Genomic DNA, 21072 nt, shown 5'->3' on the forward strand with positions numbered 1-21072 from the left:
TAGGAGCTCTGTTTGTAGCACTTTAATAAGCATGGAAACGGGTTGAGGGATCAGGATTTATCATCAGAGGGCCTGGGTTTGAGGCCCCGCTCTCTGTTGATAAGCTGTGCGATCTTGGATTTCTCCAGACCTCTGCTCCTCATCTGTATATGGAGGTTGATAACAGAGCCTCCTCGTAGGGCTACTGTGAGGAAATCGTGCGATGCTTGAAAAGCGTTATTATACATGATAGGTCATAGCGTAGGACAGGCCATGGGCAGAGATGACGAAGGTGCAGGTTGGCAGATGAGTTTTGGGAGGGGGTGTGCAGGGGCTCGAGACAAGGAGGAACTACAGAGTTGAGGAATGGGGAGTGTATGCCTTTCCTGGGGCTCCTATAACAAATTAGCACAAATTGGGTGGCTTAAAACAATAGAAATCTATTCTCTTACAGTTGTGGAGGCCAGAAGTCCAAAATCAGTCTCCCTGAGCTAAAGTCAAGGTGTTGGCAGGGCCATACCACCAGCAGAGGTTCCAGAGGAGAATCCATTTTCTTGCCTTCTCAGCTTCTAGGCTACTTTCCTTGCATTCCTTGTCTCCTGGCCCCTCCCCATCTTCAACGCCAGCACCTCACTTCAGTGGTCACGTGGCCTCACCTTCTGTGTCAGCTCTCCCTCAGGCTCCCTTTTATAAGGGCAACCGTGATTGCAGTTATGCCCAGCCAGATAATCCAGGATAATATTCCCATCTCGAGACTGTAACTAAATCACATCTGCAAAGTCTCTTTTTGCCATATAAAGCAACATTCACAGGATATCAGGACCTAGATACTTGAGGGCCATTGCATAGCTGACTACAGGAAGTACAGGTGGGTTTTGGAAGCCGGGCTGAGACACATGGTCGGAGGCTGCCCAGAAGCCAGGCAGATGTGATGCTGAGTCCCTGACTACTGCCCCCCGGGGTGAGCCCAGGGTGGTCCTGAGACCCCCAAGAGGAGTCCTATGGTGACAGTTCTGGGGTGGTAGAGCTCCTGCTAGATTACAAAAGGGCCTGAACGTGCCTAGTAGCAGGAGACAGACTGGACATTCATACACTAAATACAAATAGTAATTGCATACCAGGTCTTTACGTCAGGCATTTGATATTTCTTCAGTGAATGTTGGGTAGACCCTACTACACCTTGAATGCTCCGCTAGAGAACTTACACTTGATCCTGTAGACCAGAGGTTTTCAGCCCTGGAAGCACATGAGACCCACAGGGGGTAGTTTAAGATAAATGATTAATGCTTGGGACTTACCATCACCATCACCAAGATGCTGAGCCAGTGGTTGGGGGTGGAATTATCAGGATCTTTTTAAAGTGCCCCAGATGATTCTAATGGGTAGCTCTGGTTGAGAACCCCAAGGCAGAGATTTGGAAACAGTGACGGATACTAAGCAGTGGAAGGAGAAATTGGGTTTGTGTTTCGGGAAGACGCTTCTGGCTGCTTGGAGGCTGGATTGGTGGGTGGGAAGACCTGGTGCTTGGGATTGTCTGTCACCTGCAGGAGAAATGGTGCTCAGGCTTGGATTAGGATGATGGCCAAGGGGAGGGAGCAGTCAGGAGCAGAGTAAATCCAGTTTGGGGAGGAGGATCTTGCATGAGGCACTACCAGGCCCAGACGAATCACCCCGGTCGGGCAGACAGCCAAGCTGGTGACAGTCACCTTGCCATCGGGGCAGCTCACACACCCTTGGTCTTCATCACCTGCAGTTACAGACCAGTGTCAGCCAATCAGCAGCACTGCCTTCAAAGTTGAACTCACAGCATCGTTACTTCTGAACTGGTCCACAGAAGATTTCTACGATTTAAACACTGCCATTGGCATCATCAGCAGGGGAAAGAGGATTTTATCCATACGACAAGGGCTCCGTGAGAAGCCCACTTGATGGTCAGGCCTTCTTTCATCCTTAAGCTTGGCCTTCAGCCCAGCTCGTTCCTTCTCTTTCGCAGTTGCCCCCTTTAGTGCTGTGCTAATTGATTGTCGGTTTGTTCCCAGGAAGGATGTCCATGGACGTGGCACAGTTCAGAAGTTCAACAGTACAGAGCCTTTCAAAAATATTCAGTCCCTTCTTCCTTCCTATTTATAGAGAGGGCATTTTATAGGTCAGCAACTTTCTTAACAGTTTTATCCATTGAACCCTTTGTGTAAGCAAAAACTTTCAAACTTAAAAAGAAGGAGCAGGGACTAAATAGATAAAATGTGTAAAACGATTCCAGATGGATACAAGAACGAAATGTGAAAAGTAAAACTAAAAATTAAACAGAAGACAAAGTAGGAAGGTATCTCTGTGACCCAGGCTGGGGAAGGACAAGACCCCTAAAAGCACAAATGATGGGGAGAGAAGGGATGGATCCAATTATATCAAAATCGCGGGTTTCTGCCCAGCAAGGAGCAGCAAGTTCAAGGGTGCCGCAGACAACGGGTGAGAGAAGCCATGTGTAACCTCTGAAACTGATCAGGGATTAACTCCTAGAGTAGTAAGGACCTCTTGCGAGTCAACAATAAAAAGACATGAGTCCCTGTAGGAAAGGGGATCAAGAATAAGAAAGGGAAGTTCCCAGACAGGAAGCCTAAAGGGTAACACAGGGGAAGAGAAGCTTTAAAGTTGTTTAAATCAAATAAAGGCAAACTACACTAATAACCTACCTCTGTAAACAGTTAGTCAACTGTTTGCCCAGTTGTCAAAATTAGAAATTTGGAGAACAGTAAATGCTGACAAAGACCTAGGGAAATGGGAGACCTCGTGCACTGGTGGAACAGTCTAATGCCAATTAATCAAATTAAGTATCCATATACACTATGACCCAAAATTCTACCCAGAGATTTTTGCAAAGGTCCATAAGATAGACTGTACAGGGATATTAACTACAGCACTGTTTGTGGCATCCAAAGGCTAAAGTTAACCTGAGTAGCCATCCCTTGGGGAAAAGAATAAATAAAGCATAGTAGATACACACTACAAAACAGTTATGCTGCAGTGAAAGCAAGGAACTAGAGCTTCATCACCCACGTGTATGACTCTAAACCCAGTGCTGAGAGAAGTAAAGCACAGAGTGGAGTCTGTAGCCTGGTACCACTTACGTAAATTTAAAACACACACATAAAACAACAATACAGATTTTCACAAAGAAAAAGGCAGACAGATGATAGATAGAAAGATAGGTAGGTAGGTAGATAGATAGATAGATAGATAGATAGGTAGATAGATAGATAGATAGGTAGATGATAGATAGATAGGCAGGATACGTTGATTTTAAGAACATTCATCAAACACTTAAACACGAGTTTGTCTAGAGTCAAGGGGAGACCACTGAAGGGCAAAAGGAATGAGAGCAGAAGATGAGGATAAAAAAAAGGAAAAACAGATAAATATAAATAAGAGAGGAATGTTGCCCAGTCCAGTAATGATAGTATGTCAAGAGACAAGGAATATGATTAACTCATCCTTGTGTCCTCCTCTTCCCCTTCCTCTTTTTCCTTTTTTCCTGTAAAGTTATGAGGCAATTCTAACTATAAATGGCTCAGGTTCACTATAGAAACTATGAAAATATAAAGAAAAAGAAGTGAAAACACTCATGTTACGGGTTAATGATGCTGCTTCCTTCCTTTCCTCCAAATATACGTAATTTTTCATATTTATAAAACTTGGAACCTATTTTTTTTGTTTTGGTTTTTGCTTTTCTCACCCAGCATGATCTCATGAGCATTTCCTCATGTCCATGGGCATTTTTAAGGCAAACTCCCTCTGAAAGCAGAGTTCCTGCCAGCTGGAACATCTGGGCATCCCCAGGGCCTCTGGGTTTTCAGGGATTGTTCAGGAAACCTTGAAGTTATGACTGTTGACTCAAGCTGAATGGCCCCGCCGGACACACTGATGGAGACACAACAGTCAGGTGGCCACATGTAGATTTGGGGAAATGTCAGCCTCCTGACCCAAACTGGGGAAGGCAGTGATGCTTAAGTTTCCTTTCTGGACGGGAGCTTGCTAGGTTCCTGGGGCTGCCGCTGGCAGTGATGAAAACATTGGAGAAATGCAGGACTTACAAGTTCGCAGTCGCACCCCTCACCCCACGCAGACCCTCCCGTGGGGTCAACTTCTGCTTGCTGCAGACTCCGTAAAGGAACCGTTTCCATTCTACAGCCCTTCTGGGAGGCACCTCAGCCATAATCAAAAGCCACCGTACTCATTTCCTGGGGCTACCATAACAAAGTACCACAGGCTGGGGGGCTTAAACAACAGAAATTTGTTTTATCGCAATTCCGGAGGCTGAAAGTCTGAGACAAAGCTCTTGGCAAGGTTGATTTCTTCTGAGGCCTCTCTCTTTGTCTTGTAGACAGTTGTCTTCTCCCTGTGTCCTCACATGGTCTTCCTTCTGTGTATGTCTGGTCCTAATCTCTTCTTTTAAGAAACAAGTCGTCTTGGATTAGGGCCCACCCCTATGACCTCATTTTACCTTATCACTTCTTAAAGACCCCAGCTCCAAATACAATCCATCTGAGGTATTAGGGGTTGGGATTTCAACATATGAGTCATGAGGGGACATAATTCCACCCATAATAGCCAGCAAGCACTATCGCTCATGCATTTTGGTCCTTTCACTCATTCCAAAATGTGTCAGTGGCAAATGTGTCCCAACACCCAAACAGAGGCTTGCAAGGAGCATGAACTTCTTCAGAAAAAAATATCTGGCCAGCTTGGTTCTGGAGATTGGCATGAATCAAACCAGTATTCTAACCCACTCATTAGCAGAGGGGCCCTGGGGTACTTTCTTAACCTCTCCAAGCCTCAGCTTTCTCAGTTTTCTCATCTGTTGGAGGATAAATAACCCAGCTGACCCCTCCTCGTATGTGTCAGGGCAACTCTGATGTGTGGTCCGCTCTCCCAGAGGACTCCAGCGAAAGCACTGAGCTCCCATTGGACACGCCCCCTTCTGTGTTAGTTTCCTAGGGCTACCATAACGAAGTCCCAAAAACTTAGAATGATGGAAATGTATTCTCTCACAGGTCTGGAGACTAGTAAGTACAAAGTCAAGATGTTAGCAAGTTTGGTTCCTTCTAAAGGCTGTGAGGGAAAAATCTGTTTCATACCCTTCTTTTACATTTTGGTGGTTTTCAGCATTCCTTGGCTTGTGGTTGTATCACTCCAATTTCTGCTTCCATCATCCTATGGCCTTCCATATGTGTGTGTCTCTGTGTTTTTTTATAAGGAGACCAGTGATTGGATTTAATGACCTCATCTTAACTTGACTACATCTGCAAAGACTATTTCCAAACAATGCCAGATTCACAAGTACCAGGGGTTGGGACTTCAGTATATCTTTTGGGGGGAAACAATTCAACCTACCACACCTTCCCTATATAGGGTGACCATCTCGTCTTAGTTTTCCCAGGACTGTCCCTGTAAGTGTCACATCCCAGAAAACCCCTTTGTCCCGGGGAACTTGGGACAGTTGGTCACCCTCATCCCATCTCAAAATTGCTCCCCGACTAGAGCCCCCTGGATCACCTCCCAAATAAGCTCCCATGCCCCAGTCTCAGGCTCTGTGTCTGGGGCTCCCAGCTTGGGGCAATTCCTGTAACACTGGCCTGATCTCTAGGACAGAGTAACTTGGTAACTGGTAGCTGCTGTGGTCGGTGGCGGTTCTGATTGCCCTTATTTGCCAGGCACAAAGGCAAATGTCAGGTACAAATGATTATATCATGAGTCCGCCCCTCCTACCCATCTTGTTGTGGTTCCTTCTTTACGTCTTTGTTGTAGAAGATCTTCTCTGGTAGGTTCCAATCTTTTTCATCGATGGCTGCCCTGCAGATAATTGTGACTTTGGTGTGCTCGTCAGAGGAGGTGAGCTCAGGGTCTTTCTACTCTGACATCTTGGCCACTCTCCAGGTACAAATGAGACACAAGAAGAAACTGCACAGACTTTGGGGTCAGACAGCCTGACCTTGAACCCTGGCTTTGCAGCTCAGCAGTTAGGTGAAGGGCAGGCTGGTCAAACTTTGTCCAACTTTGGTTGCCCTCTTAGCCATAATTTTCATTTCTATAAAACAAGAGAATTGCCCCACTTTTGCAGCAGGGCTCCCCAAAGAATGAGAGACAAAGTCAAGACTTCGGAGCAAAGTCTACCCACAGACACTCAGGATCGGTTGCTGTCATGATCACTATTAGTACTGGGAAGGCTATTTCCTGCCGTGCGATCTTAGGGTCACCTGGAAAGAGGAGACAGGACAGAAAAAGCAATCATGGTAAACGCTGGAAACTTGCACCACCCCTTACCAGCTGAGCCATCAGGACAAGTGGCCTCTCAAAGCTTGCCTTCTCCTCTCCTTCCTCCTTCTCTCCCACCCACCCTGCCCCCTTCCTGCAAAATGTTCTTGATGGGCTGGGCTGGGCTGCCTTGGCCCCTGGGGAGATTACTATCAGTCTCTGTTTCTCTGCCCTCAGCCGCAGGCTGCCTTCTCCTCTGAGCCTTTGCTGTGGTCAGCGTCACTGGGTCCCTTGGGTCGTTGGTTGTAAAAGCCTCCAGATAACTGGGCTTCTGCCATTAGCATCAATATTTTCTGGTTGGGAGAAAATGGCATGCAAATGTATGCCTGCTTGAATCCACTGGAGTTCTAAAATTCCTTTTGAGTTCAACAAAATCTGGAAGCAAGAAAATGATTCTTTTCAACTTGACAAATATCCCAAATGCCTGTGCAAAGTGAGGGGGAAAGCTGATGCAGACCTGAGATGGTGGGCTCTAAAAGCAAGCAAAACTGCCCCCAGCCTCTCCGGATGGGCCAGGGGACCCTCTGAGGAGAGAGCGTCTTTCACGCGCTCAGTGCCTGTGGGTGCCGGCATCGTGCTGCGCCCTGCAGGCGGGCACTGAACAGGAGGGCACAAACTGCCTAACATTTCAGGAAGAACCAACACGACTCTCACGGGACGGGTGTAGTTTCACGGGAGGAAGTAAGATGGGGGGCTTAAGTGGGCTGACCAGTGCAGGGACCTTTCAAGCTGAGATTGAGGAAGTGTGTGTGCGGAGTCGGGGAGGGAGGCGATGCCTGGCAGAGAGACGGAAGGTGCTGGCGAAGCCCTGAGCAGGTACAGAGCAGGCATCCAAGGATGCCTGCCAAATCCCTCGAGGCGCTGAAGGCATGATAGGGATTGGGGGTTTATCCGAAGGACTCTGGGAAGCCACTGCATGATTTTAAGACATGATTCGTTTTGTACTTTTAAAAGACTTCTTTAGCTGTCTGCTGGGAACTAGATTCAGGTCAGGGGCAGGAAAAATGGATGCTAAGGTGATAGAAACCAGAACAGTGGTTAACTCTGTGGGGGGAGTGGGGCGGGGGGAATGGACTAGAAAATGGCACAAGGAACTTTCTGGGGAGGTGGGAATGTTCCACATCCTAATAAAGGTGTTGGTTACACAGGGGTATACTTTTCTCCAAGTGCATTGACCTATATATACACTTAAGATCTGGGTAAGTTACCGTATGTACATTCTTTCTTGATAAAAAGTTGTATGTTTTTTAAGAAAGAAAAAAGATGTTTCAGGGTAAAGTCATCAGGACTTAGTAACAAAAACAGGCAGAGAGGGAGGAAATAGTCAAAGGTGATGCCGGGTGTCCGTCTTGGGCAGGTGGGAGGATGGCAGTGCCAGTTCTGGGAGCAGGTGGAGGAGGAGCCAGGGGCAGGAGCCAGGGGCAGGAGCCAGGGGCAGGGAGGCTGCGAGTGGGAGACGTCGGCAGGGTGGTTAACGTGGCTTCCAGTGAGTTGACATGCCATCCATCAGGCAGCCACAGGGCTGTGTCTACTCAAAGGCTCCTGGGCAGCACCAACAAGACCTTAACTGTACACGTGACAATGACTTGGAAGCCACAACACATGCCAGAGATGTAAGTCATCACTAAGATCCCTGCCCTATTCTAACTTCCCCCAGAAGCATCCTAATGTTTCAGGCCCACTCCGCTCAGAAAGTAGAACAGCCTGGCCTTGCAAAGCTCTTTGCAGAACTGGAGTTACAAGTGTAAGGCACCTGGCTTCCCATCAATGCTTAAGTGGTGGTCTGGGCCCTGACTTATCCGAGAGCTCGCTTGAATCACCAATGAACCAATGTTCCAGCTCCACGGGTGGGAGTGGAAACTCAGCAGAAGAATTCTGTTTTTGTCTCATCGTGAAAATCTAACTTGGACCACCTTTTGTACCTTCATGCATCTCCATAAGAGTCCTCCCATTTCATTCATTTATCCTCTCATTGGACATATTTATATTAAGAAAATGCTTAGAGTGAGCCGGGCACTGTCTTAGGCTGAGGGTACAATAGAGAGCAGGGGACGTGGATTCTGCCATCATGGAACTTACAACCCAGGCTGGGCTTGGACACCAGGCGAGGAGATGAAAAGCTGGGGGGAGAGGGAACAGCAAGCACAGAGGCCCAGAGTCATCAGGAATCATGATGGAAGGCGGGAGTGACCAAGAACCAATGTGAAGGAAGCACAGGGGGTTTTTTGTAAATAAAGTTTTATTGGAATGCAGCCAAGCACATTCATGTCTGTTTCATTGTCTCCGGTTGCCTTCCCACAAAAGCAGAGTTGAGAGGTCCTGACAGATTGGATAGCCCTTTACAGGAAATGTTTGCCGACCCCTGGGTTAGACTTCCAGCCTGGAGATGCCAAGGGGAGGCTAGATTGGAGGCTACTGAAGGAAGGAAACACACCAGGACTTTTTGGGAGGATCTGCTGAGAGGACAGGAGGTGTGACGAATGACTTTCAGAGTTCTAGCCGGTGTGGTCCAGCCTCAAACATCCCCCTCTACCTTGTGCAGAGCCCCACAGAGAGGGAGGAAAGCCAACATTCACATCACACTGGATGCTTGGCACTGTTCTAAACACCCTGTAATTAACTTACTTAGGAAAAGAGTCCACACCAGACACTATGGTGAGTTCTTGCGACCCAGAGAGGGGTGACGTGTGCCTCTGTCCCCAGGGAGACGGCAATTGGGATGCCGCCAACTCGCAAACAGTGGGACATACCCTGTAGAGGTTTGTGGACATGCTTGGACCCAGTGTGAAAGATGAAGAGAAGGCTTCTAAGTCAGAAAGAGTGCTTCTGGTCAGTTCTTCTGGGGGATGGAGCTACTATTGCAGGAATTATTCATTCTAACTCAGAACGCTTTTTGCTTTTGATCATCTGTTTGATGGCTACGTCTAAACTGAACCCAGAATTACACCAGGTTATCATTTTGTTACCTCTAGAGCTCATGGCTTTTGGTGACTAGATTTCTAGGCAGTGCCCATGCCTCTCCCCCCACCCACACCCAACAAGGCTGATATGCAAAGGAATCCAGGACTAATTTGTCAGAGCTCAGGACTTTGTTCCCAGCACTGTACTTCACATCTACTTTCCTTGTTCAGGGAAGCTGGCAGCTTTAAAGAGCTGCTGTGTTTTCACATCGTTCTGATAAACTGGAGTAGAAGAAAGCTGAGATTTCTCTTTATTCTCAAGGATCTTTTCCTAAAAGTAGCACTTTGCCACAATTGCCTAATATTTTTAGCATAATTTGGTGGTATAGTGCATTCTCAAAAGAAAATTTGTTTCTCCATGTTAAAGAATATGGAACACTTTCATGATCATTTGTAATAACACAATGGGTGTATTCAGAGAAACGATGTAACTATAGCTTATAACATTTTCATAAGTTGGAGAAGGAAGTTTACCCAGGTGAGAGGGCCAGACACCTACACCTGATGAAGTTCTACTGTTTCTACTACTTCTGTTTCCTCTGAGGCTCCCAGGAGATCCTCAGGACCTCAGTGTCCTGCCTCTACTTCCAGACTGGTCCTCAGCTGAACCACCTGGGAAGGTGAGCCCCGCATCCTGGAGGATTTTTTTTTTTTTTTAACTAAAGTGCTTACATGTGACTCCAGCTTTAGAGCTTTCTTTTGGTAAGATTCCTTTTGATACCTGTTCACCATGAGTGAATTACTGCTTGGGTTTAGGCTCTTTCATTTACACTATTAAATGTATATTTATATATGTATATTTTAATTATGTTATGAAACACATCATATGCAAAAGAGTATGAAATGCATCATATACATATCGACTGAAAAAAATGCACAACCTGAAAGTTGAGAGTTATGTTTCATTCGGTGGACGAAACTGAGGACTTAAGCCCGGGACACAGCATCTCAGATAACTCTGAGAGACTGCTCGGAAGAGGCAAGGGGGAGCCAGGATATACAGGGGTTTTTGAAACAAAGACCAGGTAGTCGGAACATCAGAAGATTGCTGTTAATTTTAAAAAAACAGATTATCTCAAGTTAAATTTAGCGCTTTTCTATGTATGAGATGATGCAAGAGTCTGGGCTTACTGAAATCATTCCTTTGATATGCACCTCAGCTATCTGGGGCCAGTATCCTGTGTTTTCTCATCCTGAGTTTCTTCAGGGTGCAAAGTTGGAGGGGGCTACAATGTCTGATGACTTGATGGCGGGCATTCTGTTTCTATCCTGAGTTCCCTCAGGGCTCACCTTCAGGGCGGCTGTCATGTGATGGCTTGATGACTGCAACATCCTTTGTTTACTGATATGGCAGGCAATATTTTTCATTCATATATACAAAGAGAAAAATTATTATTGTAATTATAGAATGCATTATATTTAAAAGTAGTAGGGAAAATCAGTGTAGTTAGCCAACTTAAGCTATTGCAATGCCCTGGGTGCCTCTCCCTAATCCCTAGCAGGGATATTGTGCTAATTATTCTCTAGGTTTTCTTTAGGATTTGACCCCTGCATGAATGTGTCCCTTAACAATCTGGTGTTTTGCTTTTCCTGGTTTTTATATTTATACAAAGAGAATCACCCTGAAGGTATTTTCTGTGCCTTGTTCTTTTACTCAGCATATACTGTTGAGCAACATCTGTGTCATATGCCCAGCTACAGGCCGTTGCTTTTTACTACTCCGTAGACTCTTTTGTATGAACGTAACCCAGTTTATTTATCCCTTCCCTTTTCCATGAGCATTGGTGTCGTCTCCCATTTCCTTGCTCTAGAAATAGTGCTATTATACAACATTGTAAATCAACTATACTTCAATAAAATAAATTAAAAAAATAATAAACTACATAGTGCTACGATGAACATCCGGGTACAATGCACAGGAATTTCCGTGCTGACGGGAACGTTGGCCGTCTGCTATGCAAAGCAGGAGCCACCAGCCATGCGACTGTTGAACACTTGCACGTGGCCAGTGCAACCGAAGAACTGAACTTTTAATTAATTTAAATTCAAACAGCACCACTCCAGAACAGATCCACTCTGAGTGTCACTGCTGGGTCATAGGACACGCACAACTCGCCTTGACTTGGTCATGCCCAGTGACGCTCCAAAGTGGTCGTGGCTATTTACAGCCTCAACTGTATCTATATCCACAGGTATGAAAATGCGTGTTGCTCATCAACACTTGGGATTGTCATTGTCAGGTTTTTCACATTTTTGCCAATCCGGTAGTGTGAAATGGTATAAAATTATGGCTCTAATTCCTATTACCCCAAATTCCTAAGGAGAATGAGCACCTTTTCACAAGCTTATTTGCCATTTGTGTTTCCTCTTTTGTGAAACGCTCATTCATACATTCTGCCATTTTCTCTATTAGGTCATCTTTTTCTTATTGATTCATAAGTGTTGTTTTTTTTTAATTTGGGGTACAAATTCTTTGTTTGCTATGTATCACAATACTTCCATTTGTGGCTCTTGTACTCTTTGTATGGTACCCTTTTTTGTTTGTTTGTTTGTTTTGTTGGGGCAAGAAGTTGTGACTTTATTCGGAAAGCCAGCAGATCAAGAAGATGGTGGACTAGTGTCCCAAAGAACCATCTATGTATGGTACCTTTTGATGAACAGATGCTCTTAATTTTAAAGTTGCCAGATTTATTTGTTTTAATTTATGAACTAAGCTTTATGAATGTGAAAGTGTTTTACAGAAAACCTCTAATATGATTGTGTCCATTTTACTAATGGGGGAAACAAGGCCCACACCAGTTGTGGGTGCTTCCCAGGGTGCCATGATGAGTTGAGTGTTTGACAGAGTCAGATCTGGAGTCGAGGTCTATTGCTTCTTAGGTAAGGTCCTTCCTGCAACAGACGTGCTGCCTAAAATCTCGCTCGGGGGACACTGGACTTACCCTCCCATACCAACCATACTTAGGAGGGGTTGAGTAACTTCTCAGGAGCAGTTGGGCAGAAAGTGAATTTCCAAGCTGATTTGAAGTAAGAGAGGAGACAGGGAAAAAGTGACACGTATATCCTCTGTGCCAGGCACTTTGCCAGATCAACTGCAGTGAATGAATTTGCCCAAGAGAGGCAGGTATGGAAGTGAGACAATGGCCTCCATATCAGGCCAACCTGGGTTCAAATTCCAGACATGGCCCTTACCAGCTGGGTAACTGCAGGCAAATCACTTGCCCTTTCTGATCTTCATTTTCTCACCTGTAAGAGGTTAGGAAGATCTGCTTTGCAACTGCTATTGGGGAAAACTGAAGGATCCCAGTAACATTTATCTGCCCCGCCCCCACACACACACACACCCCAGATAGGGAGTCCTGATAAATTATGAAGAGAGTGTGAGCTCCCAGCCGGGCCCACTTCGGTGTAAGTCCTGACTCTCATCGATCCCTATGTGGCCTTGGACATGTTTCAGAAGCTCTCTAATCCTCTATTTCATCTTTTGTAAAAAGGAAAGAAAAGTGGCTGTATCATCACAGTGTGGGCTATGGGAATCGGATGAGATAATGTCTATAATATTGCTGGCACCCAGGAGGTGCTTAATAAGTGCATTTCTCTTCCCAGATTAAATGCAATCACAACTTGCAGGTTGATTGCCAGGTTGCCGCATGACTGCTGGCACGATATACATTCCAATAACTTGGCCCCTGAGAGTCCTGAGGTGGGCAGTGTCCTTTCGCAGGATGCCTGCAGTACCACAGGGTTCTTGGCTCAATTCTGTGAAATGGTGAGAAAAATCCTGTTGCCGCACATTGGGTCTCTTGGGAAAGGAAACGAAGCAGGTGACTGCTCCACCGGTGTCAGCTCTGCAGGTGGCAGAGAGGTCCCAGGCAGCTCCACGTGTGGCCTGGGGTAAGCAGGGAAGCTCTCTGAGCCTCAGCACATTTATATATTCAGTGAACATTTGTGAAGCACCTACTATGTGTCAAGGAGTCTCCCAGGTTCTGGAAATACAAGAAAAATATCAACTCCTGTCCTCGGGCAGCTTACCATCTGGTCGGGGAGACGGTTAATAAACAAGTGACGATCCTGCTGGGTAGCGGTGAATGGTTTCAAGAACAATGAAGCAGAATAAGTGGAGAGCTGGGGGAGCCCTTAGAAACAGAGGCCAGAGAGAACTTCTCTGAGAAAGAAAGCCGAGATGAAGGGGAGTGGGAAAGCAGGATGTGCAGACATGTAGAAGAAGATTATTCCAGGAAAAGGGAAGAGCATGTGCAAAGATCCTGAGGATACTGGAGGAGTGTCAGGAAGGCAGTGTAGTGGGAGCAGAGAAAGAGAGCGGGAGAGGGAGGTCAGAGAAGTAAGGGGGCCATGTGGGTGCTGGGCTTAGAGGCCATGGTAGGGACTTAGGCTTTGCTCACCTGCCTTGGGATGTCATGGTGCATTTGGAGCAGAGGAGCGACACGCTCTGTCCTTTGCTCAACAGAATCGCTGTGGCTTCTCTCTTGAGAATAATCTTAAGCCGGGACACAGGAGAAGCAGGGAAATCTGTTGGGAAGCTATACTAACAGTCCAACGCAGAGATGATGATAGCTTGCACCAACATGGTAGCAGTAGAAGTGGTAACAAGTGCTCGGATTCAGAATATATGTCAAGGTAGAGCTGACATGATTTCCTGATGCATCAGATGTGGGTGTGAGATAAAGATAAGTGTTCGGTTGGCTTTAGCAAATGGCAGGATGGAGGGGCCATCAACTGAGGCCAGGAAGACCAGAGCAGGAGCAGGTTTAAAGGCTCCAATGGGACTTGGTAAGTCAAGATGCACATTCAGCATACAAGTGGAGATGTTGAAAGCCACATTGAATATATCTCATTTCATCTTTAAAACAATATGTGGTATAGATCACCATGTTAGAAATGAGGAAACTTCAATCAGTGCATTGAAGTTCTATCCTAAATGGCACATCTTAAGTGTTGGCACATCATGTAAATGATGGAGCCAGGATTTGAATTCTACCCAACTGACTATAGAGCCTACCCCCTCCCTTCTCTGTTCCACTCATGGAATCTCTGTGGACAAGTGGGAAGGCACATGCCCTCCCAGCCAAGCGCTCCCAGGTTTGGACTCTTTACTCCATCCAGGACTGCTCTATGACCTCTACAGGGCAATGCCTCATTTAATTCTCACAACAACCTATAACTAGCATTATTATCCTCATTTTACAATGGTGGAAACTGAGGCACAAAGAGCCTCAGATTCAGTACATGGTGCATCTAGGATGTGATCCAGAGATCAAGTTCTTCAACACTATGTCATATTCCAAAATTAAATGTTTGTCAAGTCAAAGAATAGCATGTAATTGACTAAAATCAAGATATCGCTTGCTGTGAAGTATCATTCAAAGACAGTGTCACCTTATCTTTGGATCAGTAGACGTTTGTTAAATGAAAAAGGCATAGCCCTGACAGCCGGAACCTATAAAGCCTTTTATTTAACAAACATTTATCAACTACTATGAGCCAGGCACTGGATAGGCACAGGAGCTACAGAGGTGACTGAGTGACGGAGAAGCTCAAGGTCTAGTGCAGCGGGCAGGGTCATTCCAGTGCTTTAATCAGGATACATAAAATGATTGCATTCAACATTTCTCTTTTTTTCTAGTTTCCCTTATTTGTAAGAAGCCATACGTCTCAGAGCAGCAGTGAGTTAAATCTTTTGCATATTAGAAAAAAATGGTGTTATCTTGGCCTAGCCTATGCTCTGGAATTTTTTTATGAACTGGGGAGTTTCACTTCCCTTTTGACATTGCACTTTTCTCATGTGTATATTGGAGGCAGGAAGAATGTGGTTAATGGTAAGTATGAACTTAGGATAACATTCAGCAAGTATCACATTTTGCTTTCATGATGAGTAATTTTTATATGCCTTGTTTTCAAAATAAATAAATGAAGACTGCCATTTCCTCATCTTTACCAGGGTTTGAAGTGGATTCATTTGTGCCTCATGTGAGAACATCTCATGTAGACATTTCTAAGGCACATTTGCCCATAGAGCCAGCCTCACACCTGCAGTGTTTTATCCAGGAACATTGATACATGAATGGGAAACTATTAAAAAAAATCAGCCCAGAGATGGTTTCACAGCCAATTTAGCAACTGTCTTTCTGATGTTTTTTGTCTCTGCCTTCCCACAGAAAAGTCTGGACACCTACTGTTTCCTGGTCTTTGCCACAATCTGCCTCACAGGTGCTCTCTATTTGTATTTTTTCCTGCCTGAGACCAAAAACAAAACCCATGCAGAAATCAGCCAGGCATTTGCCAAAAGGAACAAGGCCTACCGACCAGAGAAGAAAATGGACTCAGCTGTAACTGATGATAAAACAAATGGAAGGTCTGAACCGGACTCCTCCTCCACACTGGAGAATTTTGTCAAAAAGAGGATTGTCTGAATGGATGATCTCACCATTTTTGGAAATGGAAGAGTCCCCTGCAAGTTTAACGTTATTAAGTATTTAAAAATAAACCTTTGCTAATCTAACATCGCAGCCATTTGGGGTTTATTCACAGCTGAATCCCCCAAACTCTTCTGGCAGCTGGAAAGAATCACCCTATGTTTCAGTGGACCCAGCATTCTTCTGTAGACATCCAAGGCCTGCCCTCTTCATGACTTACCCCATGGTTTCAAAATGAAATTGGGGAAGTAGCATTTGAATGCTTTCTCAAAGAATAACAATCTAGTCTGACAGAGGACTCGATGGGCTAGAAATCCAGACTGAGTTTCCATTCCCAGCTCTGCCAGAAATAGCCTTGAGCCACCCTCAGCCTGGATCCTGAAGCATCCAAGGACCCTTGGCTTTGATCCTGGATGAAGGTTTTCATACCTCCTAATAAATGCCTGTTTCCAATCTTTAGCTCTGCCTTGTGGATCTCAGACTCAGGAGAGGCTGATACCAACCCACCACCCTCCAGGTCCCATCTCTCCCAGGCTGTCCCGTGGGGCTCCAGAAACATCTTCACCTCTGAGTACCAGATGTGCTCACAGAGAGCATAAAGGGGATCAATATGTAGAAGACCTAGAGACGCAGACATAAGAAGTAACTTCCCAGAAGCTGAGGCAGGGACTGCAAATTTAACACTGTTCAGTTGAAAAAAACAATGTTAAGAATGATTCTGAAGTTAAACCTAAGCTTGGAGGAAAGGAACACTGTGATTGATTAGTGATGTCTGCCACAGGTATAGAGTGAGAGTATCACACATGCTTTATGTTTGCCAATCTTAGAAGAGATTTACCTGAAAGACAATGTATTAGTCAGGGTTCTTCGGAAGAACAGGAAAAAATATATATATGTATATATGTAATTTATTATGAGGAATTGGTTCACACAATTACAGAGGTTGAGAAGTCCCACAGTCTGCCACATGCAAGCTAGAGACGCAAGAAAGCCAAAGGCCTGAGAACCAGGGTAACCAGTGGTGTGAGTTCTACTCCAGGTCTGAAGGCCTGAGAAGAGAAGTGCTGATGGTGTAAGTTCCAGCCCAAGGGCTGGAGATCAGTGTCCTAGCTCAGCATTCAGGCTGGGAGCAAACCCTCCCTTTCTCCACCTTTTAGCTCTATTCAGGCCCTCAGTAGATTGGATTCCCACCCACATTGGGAAGGGCAATCTGCTTTACTCAGTCTACCAATTCAAATACTAATTCCATCCAAATTACCCTTGCAGACACACCCAGAAATAATGTTTAACCAAATATCTGGGCACCCCATGATCCGATTAAGTTGACACACAAAATTAAACATCACAAGTCCACCCCTTGTCAACTTGGCACCTATATGCATCTCTTTAAATCATACTCAAACTCCAAACAAAGACCATAACGAGGTCATAAATCTGCCTAATATGATAGAACTATCCTATGTTCAACCAAAAGTTCACTAACCCCTTCTCCAGAAGAGGAGGTAAAGTCCTTGAGTGATGTTTACTCTTCTCCTTGATTCCTCATAACTGAAATGCTATGAGGTAAAATTAACAATACTTAAGTACTATGATACAAAGTCAATACATCTTCTGTTACATGGTGAGGAAATAAAAGAAGAAAGAAAACAAAGATATTGTTAGATCTATAGAGAGAAACATAAACCTGTTCATAAAGTGAGGAAATACTCATGATAATTAAAATCTTCATTCTGTAACTGGTCATATGGTCATAGTTGGTATTATCACTACCTTCTTCCACTATTTATTTTGTATTCCCTTGGCCTTCAGCAAACACCTCAGCTGGTCCTGGTTCTTTATCTGGTAGGGTGACCCAAACCTTCTTTCCTAAAGGATCTGGGCCATTATTAGTCCAGTAACAATTGGGTGGTTATAGTTTTTCATGACCCTTAATCACAGGGCTTGGTAATACTAATGATGCCCTAAGGGATCTCCTGTTTCCAGACACTCTCTCTTACTTCCACTGTGGAACAGTCATCCAATTTCCCCTTGGTGGTCTGGATCAATCACCCTAGACAGCTCAGTATCTCCCTCTTACTGTTTGCTTGTTGATTCAGAGGCACGAGGAGCCCAAAGTGGCCGGGTGACAGTCTCAGTGGAATCATTGTTGTACATCCTGGTGGAAGGATTCCTCCTCGTGGAACTCAGACTCCTAAGCCAGCAGAGCATAAGGCTGCAGGAACAGGAAACGAACAATTTGCTAGGGGGTCACTGAGGGTAATAGTGAGTGATACCACTCCCATTTCCACCCCTTGATTCCTGGACCCGTGAATCTGTGCTATGGGAGAAACAGCACCATATTGGACACTGATTCAGAGCATACACAGCCTTATAGGGAACTTTGCCCCAGCTCTGCAAGGTATTGCCACCTAGCTGGCACTGTTAACAAGTCTTCAAAAGGCCATTCCAGCATTCTATGGAGCCAGCTGCTTCAGGATGGTAAGAACGTGGTAAGACCAGTGAATTCCATGAGCATGAGCCCATTGCTGTACTTCTTTTGCTGTGAAGTGAGTTCCTTGATCAGAAGTAATTCTATGTGGATATCATCATGGTGGATAAAAGATTCCGTAATTCTATGGGTATATAAGAAACACTGTGTGCAGAGTAAACAAATCTGTGTCCAGAGTAATTTTCTATTCCAGTAAGAACAAAACACTGCCCCTTCCATGATGAAAGTGGTACAATGTAATCAACCTACCCCAGGTAGCCGGCTGATCACCTAGGGGAATGGTGCCATATTGGGGACTCAGTGTTAGTCTTTGCTGCTGGCTGGTGGGGCACTCAGCCTTGGCCGTAGCCAGGTCAGCCTTGGTGAATGGAAGTGCATGTGGCTGAGTCCGTGTGTACCTCGACTCCTGCCAACATGGCCTCTTTGTTGATGAGCCCATTGGGAGATGACAAAGGTGGCTGGGGAAAGAGACTGACAGGAATCCACCAAATGGGTCATTCTATCCATTTGATTATTAAAATTTTCCTCTGATGAGGTCACCCTTTGATGATCATTCACATGGGATACAAATATCTTCACACTTTTTGCCCATTCAGAGAGGTCTATCCACATACCTCTTCCCCAAATTTCCTTGTCACTCATCTTCCAATCACGTTCCTTCCAAATCCCTGGCCATGCAGCCAGACCATCGACAACAGTCCATGAATTGCTACATAACAACATGTCTGGCCATTTCTCTTTCCAAGCAAAGTGAACAACCAAGCGCACTGCCCAAATTCTGCCCAGCAGTACGGTTTCACTTCACCACTGTCCTTCAGCGATGTCCCAGAGAGGGGTTGTCGTGCTGCAGCCGTCCACTTTGGGGCGTTGCCTGCATATCACGCAGAACCGTCTGTAAACCAGGAAGAGAAGACTCTTCTCTTCCTCTGTCAACTGACTGTAGGGAACTCCTCATGGGGCCACTGGTGCAGACTGGGAGAGAGGAGGCAGTGCAGTCAGAGTGGGGACCATGGGCATCTGGGCTACTTCTTCATGTAACTTATGTCTTCAGGGCCTGCTCAGGCCTGCTCACATATACACCATTTCCATTGGATAATAGAACTTATGGCTTAGTGGGTCAGATAACACCCAGTTCATGATTGGCAACTCAAGTCAAGTTGTAACTTGGTAGCCCACGGTCTAGTGTTCAGTTTGTACTAAGGCCAGTAGCAGGCCAAGAGCTGTTTCACAAAAGGAGAGAAGTTATCTGCAGAGGATGGCAGGGTTCTACACCAAATTCCTAAGGTCCTATGCTGGGATTCACCTATAGGGGCTGCCAAAGACTCCAAATAGCATCCTTTTCTGCCATTGAGACTTCAAGTATCATCGGATCTGGTGGCCCAAGTAGCAGAGCACAGCAGCCTGGAGCTGGTACAGAGCCTTATCTTGGGCCCCGTTCAAAACTAGCAGCTTTTCAGTAAGTAGGCCAGAGTAATACACCCAAATGTGGAAAATGTTGTCTCCAAAATCCAAAGAGGCCCACTAGGCATTGTGCCTCTTTTTTGGTTGTAGGAGGAACCAGATGTAACAACTTATCCTTCACTTTAGAAGCAACACTTGACATGCCCCACACCACTGGACTCCTAGAAGTTTTACTGAGGCAGAAGGCACCTGAATTTTTGTCAGATTTATTTCCCACCCCCTGACATGCAAATGTCTTACCAATAAGTCTAAAGTCCTTGCTACTTCTTGCTCACTGGGTCCAATAAGCACAATGTCATCCATGTAATGGACCGGTGTGATATCTTGTGGAAGGAAAAGACAACCAAGGTCCCTGTGAACTAAATTGTGACAAAGGGCTGGAGAAATGATAAACCCCTGGGGAAGGATAATGAAGTTGTATTGATGGCCTTGCCAGCTGAAAGTAAACTGCTTCTGATGGTCCTAACTAACAGGTGTCAACAAAAAAGCATTTTCCAGATCAATAGCTGCATACCAGGTACCAGTGGATGTGTTCATTGCTCAAGCAATGAACCCACATCTAGTACAGCAGCTGCAATTGGAGTCACCACCTGATTAAGTTTATAATAATCCACTGTTATTCTCCAAGATCCGTCTGTCTTCTACACAGACAAAATAAGGAAGTTAAGTAGGGATGTGGTGGGAATCACCACCCCTGCATTTTTCAAGTCCTTCTTGGGGACACTAATCTCTGCAATCCCTCCAGGAATTTGGTATTGTTTTTGTTTTACTGTTTTCCTAGGTAAAGTCAGTTCTAATGGCTTCCTCTTTGCACCATAATAGTCTTCATTCCACAGGTCATGGAATCAATGTGGGATCTGCTGTTGTGTATCTATCCCAATTTTGTGCTCAGAACTAGGAAGATAATCACAGGGTGGGTTAGGAGACCCACCGGACCCAATTGTGAGATGGACCTGAGCTAAAACTCCATTGATCACCTGGCCTCCATAAGCTCCTACCCTGACTAGTGGACCACAGTGATGTTTTGGGTCTCCTCGAATTAATATCAGTACAGAGCCCATCCAGTGTCCCCAAAGGCTGATTACTCTCTTTCCTAATTTATGGTTACCTTGGTAAAGGTTGTAGGTCACTTAAGGATAGGCTGGGAGAAAGATTAACAGGATAAGTTTTTGGTATTGTACCAGGATCTTTCTTCAAGGGGAACCAGCCTCCCCTTCATTCAAGGAATTCTGAGAATAGAATGAGGGGCTGTGTCTCTGTTTTTAGACTTTTGTTCACTTGGTCTAGAACTTTTCTGCTAACACAGATCAAGTAAGAATTTACTAGGCTTTCTATCTATTTCACTTCCAGGAACACCACGATCAACTAGCCAATGCCATAAGGTCTATGCTAGTCAGACTATTCTGATTGCTGCTTTGATTCTACTGCCAATTATGGTAAC

At 45.3% G+C, this 21072-nt stretch overlaps 1 protein-coding gene across 3 annotated transcripts in view; it reads left to right on the forward strand.

Annotated features, from left to right (window-relative positions):
* The window catches only part of SLC2A9 (solute carrier family 2 member 9), a 209077-nt gene extending 192997 nt beyond the window's left edge, over positions 1-16080 (forward strand). For all 3 annotated transcript variants that reach the window (XM_068542280.1, XM_068542278.1, XM_068542279.1), the window contains one exon: positions 15425-16080. In XM_068542280.1, coding sequence (XP_068398381.1) covers positions 15425-15679 — 255 coding nt within the window. In that variant the 3' untranslated portion in view covers positions 15680-16080. The remainder of the gene's footprint in view (positions 1-15424) is intronic.
* The last annotated feature ends 4992 nt before the right edge of the window (positions 16081-21072 follow it).

The sequence above is a fragment of the Eschrichtius robustus genome, chromosome 4 (genome assembly GCF_028021215.1).
Source record: "Eschrichtius robustus isolate mEscRob2 chromosome 4, mEscRob2.pri, whole genome shotgun sequence".
NCBI classification, from domain to species: Eukaryota; Metazoa; Chordata; class Mammalia; order Artiodactyla; family Eschrichtiidae; genus Eschrichtius; species Eschrichtius robustus.